At 41.0% G+C, this 14,588-nt stretch overlaps 1 protein-coding gene across 2 annotated transcripts in view; it reads right to left on the bottom strand.

Annotated features, from left to right (window-relative positions):
- The window catches only part of ADK (adenosine kinase), a 124,574-nt gene that overhangs the window by 20,665 nt on the left and 89,321 nt on the right, over positions 1-14,588 (bottom strand). For both annotated transcript variants that reach the window (XM_039339647.1, XM_039339648.1), the window contains exons 8-9: positions 8,315-8,350; positions 5,476-5,590 (exon numbers count right to left, since the gene is read on the bottom strand). In XM_039339647.1, the coding sequence (XP_039195581.1) occupies positions 5,476-5,590; positions 8,315-8,350 (151 nt within the window). The remainder of the gene's footprint in view (positions 1-5,475; positions 5,591-8,314; positions 8,351-14,588) is intronic.

Below are 14,588 nucleotides of genomic sequence, written 5' to 3' on the forward strand. Positions count from 1 at the left end.
ATCCGCCTATGTCAAGGGTCTTAAAAGGGCCAAGTTTGAAGACCCCTGAGCTATGTGTTTAAATCTTGAGGGTTTATTAAAATTACTCCAACAATTTCAGAGCCTTTGGGCAACTGACCATTAAACTTAAAATCAAAACTAAAAACAATTAAAAAGTATTAAAATCAACTACTAAAAACTATTTTAAAACATAAATTTTTAAATAGATTTTTTGCAGTTGGCACTGTTATCTGTATGACAATTATAATAAAAATTATTATGATTTTATTGTATTTTATGTCTTTTTTTTTAAGTTTAGCTACTAATAATGCTGGGAAAGCCTAATGCTGGGAAAGATTGAGGGCAGTAGAAGAAGGGGACGGACGACAGAGAATGAGATGGCTGGATGGAGTCACTGAAGCAGGAGGCGTGAATTTAAAGGGACTCCAGAAGATGGTAGAGGACAGGAAGACCTGGAGGTACGTTGTCCATGGGGTCGCGATGGGTCGGACACGACTTTGCAATTAATAACAACAACTAATAATTACAGGTTAATGCATTCTATTGTTGTGCTCTCTGACCTTAGGACTGTAATAAAGGTCTGAGTTGATCTGATAAATAGATTTTAATCTGTCAACTAAATAGAATTTTTGACTGTTGCTGTATGTTGCTTAGAGCAGCTGCTGGCAAACCTGTCAGGCAATTTCAGTGAGCAGAAGTGGGTTGTGGGAGGAACAATTTCTTAAGTGCTTGGAGCAAAGCTAGTCTGAATCCCAAAGGTGCTTTTTCACGAGGCAACTGGACTTCAGGCAGAACTGAAGAAGCTTCTTGGATGGGAAGTGAAAGGTTTTCAAAGAAAAACAAGGAAGTCCAGTTGCCTCCTGAAAAAAAAAAGCACCCTTGGGATAACTGCGACCTGGGTGGTCGAGAGCCTCCGTAGACATAAAGCCATATTGGAGTTTATAGTTAACGGCTGCTGGCATTTTACCCAGAAACAAACTGGCGGCCCGTGCAAAACTTCTAACGCAAGTACAACAGGGTCTCTTTGGGAAACCCAAAAGCAACCTGGCTGTTAAGATCTGCACCCCTAGAAGCTGGTGAGCTACAATTCCCAGCAGCCCAAGACATAAGAAACAAAGGTGGAGCTGGGATGGGCAGGATCACCTAGTAAAAGGATGAAATTGCTCTTCGAGTTTCCACGGATGAGAATGAACTAGAACCTGTTTTCCCAGAATTAATCCTGCACCTTAAGTCCTGTTCCCCTCCCTTGCCCACGCCGCCATATTATGGAGGAGAGCACTGTCTCCCCCGGTACAACCAGGTTCTTCTGGAACTCTTTAATCAGTTGGTAGGTGGGTGGCTGGGACCCCAGTAGGTTAAGAAGAGTACGAAAAGGACCCTTCTTCCACAAGTTCCTTCACTTGATTTGACTGAATCGATTTTGTCACTCTGGGCATGCACCAATGGACAAGTTTACCAGGATTGTGGACTTCTGCAGTTCACAAGTTCTAGCAAACCTGCTTGCACAGCCACCTTATTTAGGGTTCCGGCATGGTCATGAAGAGCAGAACTAGATGTAGTAGACCACTACATATACCTTGGCCAACGGATCTCAATGGACGGTGATACGATAAAGTAAATTGTGGGGAAGTTTCCTCTAAGCAATGCCTTTTTTTTCTAAATGTTCATAAACCAACATGCTCCAAAGTTTAGTCCACTCATTAACCCATTAACCCATCTGCACCTCATTAACCCATCTGCAAATTACTTGGGTCCTCTTTTTCGAACAGCATTTACCAATCTCCAGAACTCTGCCACTGAGCCTATCTTCCATGACTTTTCAAGTTTCTTAGATGTAATCGATTTGTTCCTGGACGCCTATACTTTTTTCAAGTTAGCCAGACGTTCTATAACAGAGGTGGGGAACTTTGGCCCCTTTATGACTTGTGGACTTCAACGCCTAGAATTCCTGAGCCAGCATGGCTGTTCAGGTATTGTGGGAGTTGAAGTCCACAAGACATAAAAGGGCCCGAGTTCCCCACCCTGTTCCCTAACCACCTTTACCTTGAGTTTCTCAAGAAACTCTGCTTTGATTCTAGCTCAGATTATTTAAATGCCCTTGTCTTAATGCACGTTCCTGAAATTAAAAATCTCTGGCATAATCACAAAGCTGCGAAGGGACGCTTTTCCTTGCTCCTTCTTGCTCAAAGCTTCTTAATATTCAGCAGCAAGATGAGCACCGGGCGTCTATTCGGAAACCGATGAGGCAAATTAATATGAATCAGGCTGACATCGACGGTAGGTGTTCCTGGGCTCCTGGGAAGGGTGGATTAGATGTGATGAGCTCAGATAACCCCCAGACTCCTGGGAAATATATCATCTTGGCTAGATAAAACTATACGCCTCCCAACGATTGTGAATCATAATTACCCACATGAGGGTTCTCTCAATAACTTTCCTGTTTATGGTCTCTTCCGCATCAGAAGCTGTTTTCTTTCTGTATGAATATGAAATCAAATTCCAAGCTCCTAAATGGCTAGATTCTTTACATTTAAGAGCTGAGATCGAAGCTTTCTCTCTAAGGAAGAAAAGAGCATTATGGGAGGAGATTGGCCCAAAGTCACCCAGCTGGCTTTCACGCCTAAGGCGGGACTAGAACTCACCGCCTCCTGTTTATAGACCAGCAGAAGAACCTTCATCCCCCTCCACACCGGTTCTCCTTTCTGGGCAAGGGAGCCGAGGGTGCCCAGGCTGGCCAGTCCTCTTTGCAGCCTTTCTGCTTCAAAGAAAGGCCCCCTGTCCGACTGGCTGAGGCTCTTTGGCCGAGGAGTCGGTTGAAAGGTTCCCACCGCCAGGCATCTGAGCATAACCTTCAGCCGGACACTTCTGACTCCCGAGAGAGGATTATGGAGTGATTGGCAGAGTAAAAGCCAGCCCGTTTAGCTAACCCCCCAGCTACCTAGTCCTCCAGCGCTGCCTCGTTCCGAGAAAGACCCTGAGCACTGAGCCAAAGTTCACCTGTGTAGGTGGCAACGGTATCTGCGAACAGGAAATGTGGCAGCTAAGATCTCAACCTTCTGCCGATCTCTGAAAACAACTCACACTTGTGCGCAAGTGGCTTTGAATACAACTTAGCCGATTTCACTACTCAGCGCATCAGGGACTCACAAACAGTCTCGTGCAAGTGTGGTTACTGGGAAATCCTCCCCTCCAGCTGCCCAAGCAGTCTACCTTGGGCAAGGAACAAAAGAAACGTCTCATCAAGTATCTCGTATTAGAAGGAGGAGGCATTTCTGCCGTGGAAGGAAACGGCTGTTGGGGACCGCTGACGTTCAGACTCAAGCTCCCTCAAAGTGCTCGGAAGACGTTACCTAGTTTGGTAATGAGACATCTGCAAGAAAACTAAGCTCAGAGAGCACCAAGGACATCCCGTTGGCTATAATAACAAAACTTACAAGTCCGGTTGTGCTGTAGCCCATTTTTTAGACTCCAAAGACTCATGTCATCCAGTTGTTGAAAAATGTTTCAGCCTTCTTCATCTGGGTGATGGTTCTTGCCTATTTCTATTAAGATCATTTTCCTTAGCCTTCCCACCATTCCTTCTGAATGGCATCTTCCATTCCATTCCTAAAGATGGCTTCATACACTCCTTCCCTCCAGGATGATACAAAATCATTCATAGGCATATTTTGGTAAACAAGTTCAACCAACTGCAAATTCACAGGACCATCTACCCAACCTTTTCCATCCTTGACCTCCTGAGAGACCTTGCCAAATGCTTTACTGAGGTCAAGGTACAGTACAATGACAGCATGTCTTTAGCCTGCTAATTAGTCGAAAGAAAGAAAGAAAGAAAGAAAGAAAGAAAGAAAGAAAGAAAGAAAGAAAGAAAGAAAGAAAGAAAGAAAGAAAGGAAGGAAGGAAGGAAGGAAGGAAGGAAGGAAGGAAGGAAGAAAGAAAGAAAGAAAGAAAGAAAGAAAGAAAGAAAGAAAGAAAGAAAGAAAGAAAGAAGGAAAGAAAGAAAGGAAAATGAAGGAAGGAAAGGAAAGAAGGAAGAAAACGGAAGGAAGGAAGGAAGGAAGGAAGGAAGGAAGGAAGGAAGGAAGGAAGGAAGGAAGGAAGGAAGGAAGGAAGGAAGGAAAGAAAGGAAGGAAAATGAAGGAGGGAAAGGAAAGAAGGAAGAAAACGGAAGGAAGGAAGGAAGGAAGGAAGGAAGGAAGGAAGGAAGAAAGAAAGAAAGAAAGAAAGAAAGAAAGAAAGAAAGAAAGAAAGAAAGAAAGAAAGAAAGAAAGAAAGTAAGTCTGTCTCAAACTCATGCTGGCTTTGCTGATATTAGCAGAGTTCTTTCCAAAGCATTTCCAGACCTGCTGCTTGACAATCTGTTCCAAAAGAGACTTTAGCTTAAGTTCAAAGCCATGGAGGAGGCAGTAGAGAACTGAATTAAATATGTTGCTTTAGACAAAAATTCATGATAGCTTCCCCCCCCCCATGCAAAAACCCTATTTAAATCAAGAAATGTAGACAATGTGTTCAACGGCAGGAAAAGTCATATTTTAATGATTAAAATGGCATATCATAGATCACTTCATTCCTACACAAGCTCCTTTTTCACTTTTTTCTCCAAGGACCAAAAGTTCTCAAGTGGGAAAAACCAAAAGTGGAATTTCCTGCTTTAAAAAAAACCAGCTGGAAATTCACTTCACAGTATATCAAATTTTGTATTCTCCATTACTACTTACATGGATTTAATCCTTACAGCATCTGTTACTTGGTGAGCTTTGATACAGATAATCAAGTAGAAACAACTCAAGAGAAAATCTAAATGAAAGTAAATAATTGAAACCTTTTCAAGCACAGTGCATAATTCATAGGCATCAGGTGAACTAGAAAAGGTATCTTGAACATTTTAGAATCATATCAATGTCTAAAATTATGTTTAGATCTTACCCCAGATAAATAATTATGTGTAAGATCCCTAGAGTGTGGTTGCTAATGTAACAAAATTGATAAAATTGAACATTTTCCACTATCAAAATGTAAAACACATTTATATTCAAATGGAAAAGTGACTTTTATAGACATTGTATATACAATCATGGAATATTTCCAAATAATATCTTGGGCGAGTATAAAGTAAAGCCATACTTCTCCTAAACACGAGTCCAAACGGACAGATGCTCAGATAGGAAAACCCCATGAAAGCAGCCCAGTCCTTCTCATATTATCACCCTTCTCATATTATCACAAAGGTTTTCTTATTATAAACAACTGGTTCTGCCTACTGCCGTCTTCTTTTTCCCAAATTCACCATGATTACTCACTTAGTACATTCTCTTAAACAGATTTTTTTTTTTTTTGCTTTATTTGACTCTTATTTGTTAAACCTCTTTGGAAGCACGAGAAGAAAATTGAACGCAATATTTTTAAAACCGCCCTCTTAAGGATTGCAACGCTTAAAACATCAGAATTAAATTTTCATGGTTAAAAAGCCTGTACCTGTGGCCATGACGGTTTCATCCTTCCCTTGGGTAAACACCACCACCCGCTGTCTTTTTGGATTGGCTTTTTTCAGCCCCTGAGTCTTTCGGGCTATCTCTTCAATGTCCTCCGTCTTGGAAGAGCAAAAGGGGAAGGAACCAAAAAAAAAAAAAAAAAAAAGGATCTTGAAAGCAGCAGCATGAGTTCTCAAAGACAGATCATGAACTTTTCAACAGATTGCAGAAGGATTATTTTTACTTGAACACGAACGTGGAGTACTGATGTCAGAATGAAACCACAGCTTAACCAGACACTTTGATTAGGACAAATTAAGTTTCTCCACGATCCAGATGATCACCTAAGAATGGGATGAGGAGAAAAACTGACTGTTGGACAGTTAATTTTTTATTCAAGTCACCTGGCTGGTAGCAGTGAGAAACGGATAGCTTGGTGCCTAGACTGCTGGGGCAAAGGTGTCCCCTTAGCCACCTTTAGCAATTTCCAAGAGGTGACCTGGTCTTGGGTATGAGCAAGCCATTAAGGGGAGGAGTCTCACGGAAGATTACTCAATCCTGGGACACAGGAAAGAATGAGAGGGGAAAGAGCCTGGCCTATACCAACAAGATCAAAATCTGCCCAAACCAAGTCAAAGGAAGGTTCTTTTGAGGTTTGTCCTCCTCCCATTTCCCTTCCTTCATGTGGGAAGAATTTGAAGAGACCCCCAAATATGATGACTCAGCCCCCTTTCTGCAGCAACACTTACTATCCGTCCCAGAGTCAGAGCCACGGGGGACTCTGTGGGGACGGGGCCTAAATCGTCTATCCCGCTCTTTCTCTTTTTTATAGATGACAAAACTAACCTTAAGTGGCTTATGTTCCATGTAAAGAATGTAATTCTTCAGTATCTTATTCGTCTCTGATTTTGTTATTCCTTTTAATTTAAAAATCTGTATTTTGTTTGGCTCAACATCTCATACAGAATGACATTTTGCAGGAAATTACATTTTTGAAAGCAACATATTATTTGCATATTAAAAGTAAGTTCTTACTTAGAAAATTCCCACATTGTGGAAAAATAGTTAGCTACAGGACCTTTTATAAAATTTTCAAGAACATTAGGAAAGGTAACTTCATGATTCATTCTGAACTTGCTTTGCTCCAAAAAATACTTCCAGGAGGGGGACTTCTACTTAAATATGAAACACTTAGGCTCTAGGCTAAGAAAAACAGCTCTTATCTTATAAAGAATATGTATCATTTAATTCAGAGTTTCTAAGGTTTTAGGGCAACCATTAAAATATCACCTGAACTGAATTTTTACAGCTTCTAATACCGTTGCCACATAAGTTACTTAAAAAGCCTTATTCCATCTTAGTTTTTTTTTTCCAGTTTGTACTCTAATTCAGTCAATGGTGGTAAATTTTTAATTAATTGGAATTAAATCAATTAATTTAATCTTTAATTTTTGTTAATCCGCTTTGCAGATACCTTGATGAAGGAGAAAAAGTATAAGCGGCCTTCTGGATGGGTCAAAAGCAAACGAGACAGATTTAGGATGTTAAGCAAAAATTATGTTAGAAACTATTTTAAAAACTGCTAATGGAAAGGTTAGCGTGATTTTGCCATTCTGTGGGAATCTAAATCAGACAAGTTCTACATTCCTAACTTGAGGGAAAAATAAAAATATAAACCACCCACGCTTTTCTTTGATTAAATTATGTTGATGCTAAGCTAGGTTATACCAAATCCAAATGCACAAAATAAAGTTTTCCCCCTGGGGCCTTGGTTTGATAAAAGTATCCATCACAATTCAGAACAGGCATGAAGTGACAAAGCCTACAGTTTAAACACTTACAGGACAGAGAAGCGTGTTTTATGTGTTATCTTGAAGCAATCTCAATTGGGGACACACAAACTTGCCAGATGTTCCTCCCCGCCTCTCTCCTTTGTATCTGAAGGGGCGCAAAGGGAAGGCAGAGACCACTGGCCCCTCCCAGCTGCTGATCCATGCAGAGCCCTGGCACCTCCCCTTCGGAAGGGAGTCAAGCAAGGGATTCTAAACAAGAGTGTTGTGGACCTACACCAGACCGTGAAGAACTGAAGGAAATTTGTTGTTACATCGTTGTGTTTGGGGCGGTCGCCTTTGCGTCCTATAATCGCTAATTCCTTGGATCAAATTGTTTGGGTGTCGCACCCACCCACATCTCTGGAAAGGGAGACCCTTCCACAAGGAGGCAGCTGATGGGCTGAACAAAAGGAGGAGCTTCTCCGGACGCCCCTGTGTTAAGAGGCCGTCCTGGATGGAAAGCAGTCCCTGGGCAGGTGAACTCCGCCAAGGGGGCTGCGGGGCGCCTGCTAATCAGCTGTTAACAATTCCACACGCGACGCCCCTGCAAGGCGTTTGCATCGGGACCGTCGGTGTTCAGCACGGTCCAGGTTATTCCAAAGGGCATATTCTGATTCTGAATGTTGCCTGGCTCAGCCCTGCCTTTCCCGGAGGGCCCTGAGGGAGTGTAATTCAGCTAATGAGCTGGCTTTTTAGCAGAACCGGCTGGCAGGTTCCGTATCTGCAGAGGCAGCTTGAAGCTGCGCCCAGCCCCTCAGCTTCCCGAGAGGCTTTTCAAAATTCAATAAATAACATCTGTAGGCGATGTTGGGTGCAGACCTAGCCGAGTGCGTCATAACACTGAGCTGGCAGAACAAAGAAACCATGACGACTGCCAAGTTTCTATGGCAACCGCAGTGAAGCTTGGAGAGGATAATAGCACATCAATCACTGTCCCAAAGAACTTCATTATCAGCAAAAAAAAAAAAACCCTTTTAGAATCTGTTTAGCGTGTAATGTAGGCTCACTCACCTCAAAGCCTTGCTCTCGAGCAAAAGAGGCAGCTTCCTGAAATAACAACAACAATAAAAAGCAACGGTTAATTATAAAGTGCCAGATAATAAAGAAATAGCATATTTGGAAGCTGCTTCGGGCAGTTCCCTTTTACAGAATTATCTTAGTCTGGTCCCATGCAAACCCTCCAGTTACTTGCACTGAAAAGACCCCTGGATGTGACGGCAAGGACCTTTCACACATGATGGAAATAAAATGCAGGTTTTCCCCTTCGTGGGCAACGTCAAGATGGACAATTAAGCACGTTCATCACGGCAATGATGCTTTCCAGCAACTGCAGCCACAACCTGGAAATCTGCGCTAGATGCAACCCGAAGTTGCAACCGTGGCTCAAATCAACTCTACCTGATGCATTTTAGAGTCACAATCTGATCCCGTATCATCAGTATTGTATGTGTTTGGCTGACAGCAACAACGATGGGCGAATGACTGTGTGATGACAGCACAAATCAAAGAAGATGATCTTTCATGTCCAAATATTTGTAGCTGTGATCCAGGACAAAGCGTCCCTGCTCAAGGCTTCAAACTCGTCCTGCAGAGAAAGAGGCCCACGGTCGACAGAGCTACAGATAAAGCCATACGGGGAAAATGCTCTCACTGGCCAGCTAAACGCCCAACAGGAATGGCAGGAGCAACAGATTCAGCAACTTCCCTGGAGACAACCGATGACCTATCAGATTAGGAGGAGAGCTGGTATGAGGGCAGATTGTTAAATTGTTTGCCACCTAGAAGAAGGATCTCCAAACGTGGCAACTTTAAGACTTGCGGACGTCAACTCCCAGAATACTTCAGCCAACATGGGGAATATCTGGCTGAGGAATTCTGAGAATTGAAGTCTACAAGTCTTAAAAATTGCCAAGTTTGGAGACCCTGATCTAGAACATAGAATAACAGGGTTCTTGGAGATCTTCTAGTCACTGTGTTATGGTTATGACACATAACCATATTTATTATGACTTAAATAAAAAAAATCCTAGCATGTGGTTATGGTTCCGGCTAATGAAACATTTCAAAGAACTTCCAGGCATTATTTTCCTAAAAGTCTTTTATTGTTACAAAATGTCAGCACAGGCACAATGGAGGGATGCTAGGATCTAAGTTCTCTTCCTCTGAGCAGTTAAATTATCAGCATGTTCCCTCCCTAAATTAGCCGTCATATCTCACATTATTCAATTAGTGTGAAGGTCAAATGTTTTCTTCCTCTTTCTTTCCCGGGTTTTACCCCCAACCCCCCTTCTGCTCTGTATTAACCCTATAATTACCAGACAATTCTGCATATTGTCAAAAGCAAGAATATACAATATTTGTAGCATTGACACACTTATTTCTAGGGTAAAAATGAAAGTCTTTCTTGTGCAACAATATCATGAAACCTTCCTTCTAGCAACAAAGATCATGAAAAGCTGCAGCGGATGATGGCCAAAGCTCACCATCAACGGATGGGATAGAAATCTTTGCTAGAGAATATGGCCTCTTAAGTAGGTCTGCTCCAAACAAGGCTGTTGTGTAACAAATCGTATCAGTATTAAACAGGATTTTGGAATCAAGTTTCCCTAAAGTTCTATGTCTTTCATGCCATGAATCTAAAGATGATTTTAACATTTATTCTCGATCAAACTCATCACAGTAGATTTCAAAAATTGATCTGATGTTTCCCCTGAGACATCTCAGTATCTATTTGTCCCAGATTTCATGTTAAACTGCTGATTACGTTATTTAAATAAAATACACCCAGCCATTAATTGGAGAATGACATTTTGATGTCTTAATCTCAATTTTAGATGACCAAATTTAAGGAGCATCACTGGAACAGTGAAACATAATGATTTATTGGAGACTATGTTTTTAAACAGCAGAAAAGGCCAGAATAAACCGTAATGTCAAGATATATTTATCTGAACCCTGGACAAATCTCTTTACTGTGGAAACTCTATCCAAATGTTTTGAGTCAATCATGGTTTGACAGACATGACAAATGGGAGGCTTTCTGAGGTAAGTAAGACCAACTTGAGGCAAATTGCCCTCTGTCTCCTGTTGGTCCCAGCCAGCCTGGAATCACGCACCAGGCCCCCTGCTCACACGCTTCTCTCCACCTCCATCTCCTCAGTTACTTTATTACTTTATAAATAACTCAAGGGTTTGAAACATATCTAATGCACTTTCCTCTTCCTGTTTTCCCCACAACATCAACACTGTAAGGTGGGCTGGGCTGAGAGAGAGAGAGGGACTGGGCCTAAATCACCCTGGTGGCTTTTGGGCCTAAGGCAGGACAATATTATGCAGTTCTGGACCTTGGATAACTTTCCAAATATCTTACGTACTACCACGAAATGCACATGTCCTTTGAAGTGAGTATTGATTCTTGACTACTGTTTCCTCATTCTTATTCTATCTGGCATAATTCCTGGACTGAAGCATGAATTTGTAATTAAACTGAGCATCATTTAATAAAAAAATTTCAGCTAAGTGCAGAATAGAAGTATCTATCTAATATTTCCCTAAACGTAAAGTACCCAGCAAGTGCTGGAATGGTGATGCCTGGAGAAAGGAGAATATGCTGTTATCATGCATGAAGCTGTCAGAGGATGAATCAACTCAGTGGTGGCAACTCTAGAAATTACACTACACCAAAAAGGATATGCAGGAAGCTTCCAGGTCTCTTTAGATCCCAAATAAGTAGCACCTGCCTCAATTCAAAACATAGCTGAGTATTTTTCAAACCAACGTCTTCTGACTCAGTACTGGACCTTCTCCAACTTCTCAACTGGAGAGATTGGAAAGTGGACAATTAAATCCCATCCTCAATTCATCAAAGAGCTGGAGTGAAGATGCTTGCTTTCATTATTCCAGCTTCACAAAACTCTGCTTTGCTTGTTTCAAATCTGTATTATCCTTGTTTATGTTCCAAGCTCATCTTTGGAACCCTAGATTAGCCAAGCAACGCATCTGATTTACAATTTGGCTCAAATGTGTCTTATTCTTTACTCCATCTTGATCTCAGAGACTGACTATCTGCATCTTGGTGAAATTTTGACCGTACATTGCTTCAAGATAGAATAACTGAAAGAAGAAAATGGACACCCTGACGGATTCCAGCTACCCTATTTAAACCGTCCCCACAACATCTGTAAGCATACCTGGAAATTATAAGGCTTCGCCAAATCAAACGTTTCCAGCTTTCCTGGCATAATGTCCTTGGCAAAAAAAGGATCTCAGACCTGAAATCTCCCCCAATTAACAGACAAAGGTTCTGGATTTAGCCCTTTCCTGCAGGACTCTGATATATTTCTAAACCAGAGGAGGCTTGTACTATTTACGAAGCCTTCTTAAAACTTGTCATGGGGTGTCATTCCATAAGGCACTTTGGAGACCGAGGCTGCCTAGTTCATGGTTACATGGCTAACGTTTGCCTTGTCCGGCGTCTGAACTATAATAAAGTGGAAGCTTTAATGCCTTTTCCAGGAGGGTCTGGTGGATACGTTCGTGAACTTCATGTTCTGCTTTGCCATCATCAACTGGAGTGCTGGCGTTTGGTGCTCTGAATCCATACAGGATTAAAATCCAGCACTTATTAATTTCCACTGCTCCTCCTGGAAGAACTACTGTACTTGGATGGGGCTGGTCTTTACCTTACACTCAGGGGAAAAAAAAACACATTAAAGACAAAAAGGCTGGGGGAAAGCCTAATAGATAAACAGAAAAATATATTAAGTAGCCCAAAATGTTTTTTTCCCCCAGTCCCCTCAGCATCACGGGAGAATTTATACAATTATCAAGATTATGTACTCTCTTTTAATGTTAATAGACTAGGGAGTGTTACTAAGAGACACAGGCTGAGCAACCTAATTGAGGGTGTATTACCACCCCTGGTATCACAATCAAATTAACACACCGTGAAAACTATTAAAAGCGGTTTAGAAACTCTTTATCTGGGCTTTTGTTATGTGGCTAGAAGAGGCGTGGCACTTCTAATTACTTACATACAAGACTCTTTGGGAAGATTTATAACGGCTATGAGCTTAATAGCTGCTGCAAAAGTAACTTAGGATCTGTCTAGTCATGCAAAAACGATAGATCTCATTTTTAATTGATTTCCTAGATAAGATCTTTTAATACCAGGACTGTCCTTGTGGGAGAAGATTTAAACAAAGTGCTCAATTCTAAATAAAGCAGATTTTTTTTACACCAATGCGGCACCAAAATAACATGTTGCACAGTAACAGCTCGCTTACATAAACGTGATCTAATAGAGGAAGCTCAAATCCAAGCATACGAGAACACACAGGTGTCTCCTATAATGCTGGTCCAGTTCCTGAATTGATCTACTTAGAATAAACGTTCTTGAAAAATAGGGGAGGGATTCTCTTTTGGACTGATTGTTTTTTTCAGACCTTGGACCAGTTACTCTGCTTTTTAAACAAATTCTAATCCATGCATGGTCTGACAGATTAAATGGTCCAATACTTTAATGGATTAAGATTAATTAATATTAATTAAAGCCATTGAAGATGCTGTGTTGCAAGACCTTGGAAAGAATTTTAATGAGGAAAGCATTGATCCCTCCTAATTTGGCAGAAGGCAGTACCTAGAGTGGGAAGCTAAGCAGAGTCAGGTCTGGTTAGTTGTTGGATGGGAGGCCTATTTTACGAAGATCTCGTTGTTTTACATTCATTAATGCCATCGGGTTTTCTCCCACTTGGTCTACTTTGGAAAATTCCTCTTTTTTTTAAACCAATCCTTTCTTGTTTCCTTACGGTGGGATTTAGACAATTTAACAATGCTTTTATTATTCCAACACTCAGCTGCTTCCCTGGGGAAGCTGAAATGGCCCGATCTCAGAAATTACAGCACATGGATCCAGTTTCATATTTTTGAGATTTCTGATAGGGTTTTAAAACACGTGCACTTCATTCTTGGTTACAAAAAGGAAATATTTCTTGGCAATATGCTCAGCTTCTAGCTATTTTCTTTGGGTTCCATCTGCAGTCAAAAACACACTGTGCAACTAAATTATTGGTAGAGATTACAGATACTCAATAGCAATCTATATATATATATATAAGATGGCTCGAAATGGCCATCTTAGTCTCCCAATTTAATTCTTTAACTCTTTGTCAGAAAAAGAAATTTGGATTTGTAATATTTCGCAGTTGCAACTTGCTTAACGCCCCTAGTTGGGGGGCTGCAAGGTAAAAGAGATTGTAAAAAGTAAAACTGCAGTATAGCAATTAAAAATGTCAAGGTGTAATCAATGACCGGTCTGTCTGAAAAACTTCCTATATATATATATTGCACACCTTAAAACAATAGGTAGTATATATGATTAAGACATTCTGATGTGAGCTGTTTCTTAAATTCTCTCTTACACACATATACACATGCACACATGCACACACACACTTCTCTTAATTCTTCTTCCTCTTCCAATAAAATCATTTTTCTTCCCAATTGTGTGAATGTAGCTGAAAAGCAAAAGATCTCCACCATCGGTAAAGTGAGCTATTACACCTTTCAGTTTTCCTGGCCTTATCACATCACAGCTAGCTAGCTAGCTAGATGATAGATAGATAGATAGATAGATAGATAGACAGACAGACAGACATCTAGCTGTGATGTAATAAGGCCAGGAAATAGCTCACTTTACTGATAGCTCACTTTACCGATAATGGAGATCTTTTGCTTTTCAGCTACATTCACACAATTGGGGAAAAAATGATTTTATTGGAAGAAGAAAAATTTAGAGGTGTGTGTGTGCATGTGTATATGTGTGTAAGAGAGAATTTAAGAAACAGCCCACATCAGAATGTCTTAATCATATATACTACCTATTGTTTTAAGGAGTGCAAACAGCTTCCAAATGATAAACAGAGTTAGCTAGTAATTTCAGGGAAATTTTTTATGGTTCCTCTCAGCTGGATGGCAAAGAGACCACGGAAGGACAACGTGCTCTCCTTTATCCACACAGATGAGAAAAGCATTAAATGAGTGGAATTTGAAGATGTTTAGAGAGCTTCTCTCTTGATTTTAAGATTACATAACAAAGATTCTGCCTGTTGACATCGGGGGGGGGGGGCCTTCCACAGGGCAGGCCAAGATGCAGCGCAAAATCATCCAGGATGTGGCAAAAACTTGCAGCTGGCTTCAAAATGCCAGAATATATTCAGCAGGTGAACACGTTCAGGCTAAAAAGATGCATGTTTTAGGCATGTACATCTGTACATTCATTGGCACG

The sequence above is a fragment of the Crotalus tigris genome, unplaced genomic scaffold, assembly GCF_016545835.1.
Source record: "Crotalus tigris isolate CLP2741 ecotype Arizona unplaced genomic scaffold, ASM1654583v1 scf7180000017736.1026742, whole genome shotgun sequence".
NCBI lineage: Eukaryota > Metazoa > Chordata > Lepidosauria > Squamata > Viperidae > Crotalus > Crotalus tigris.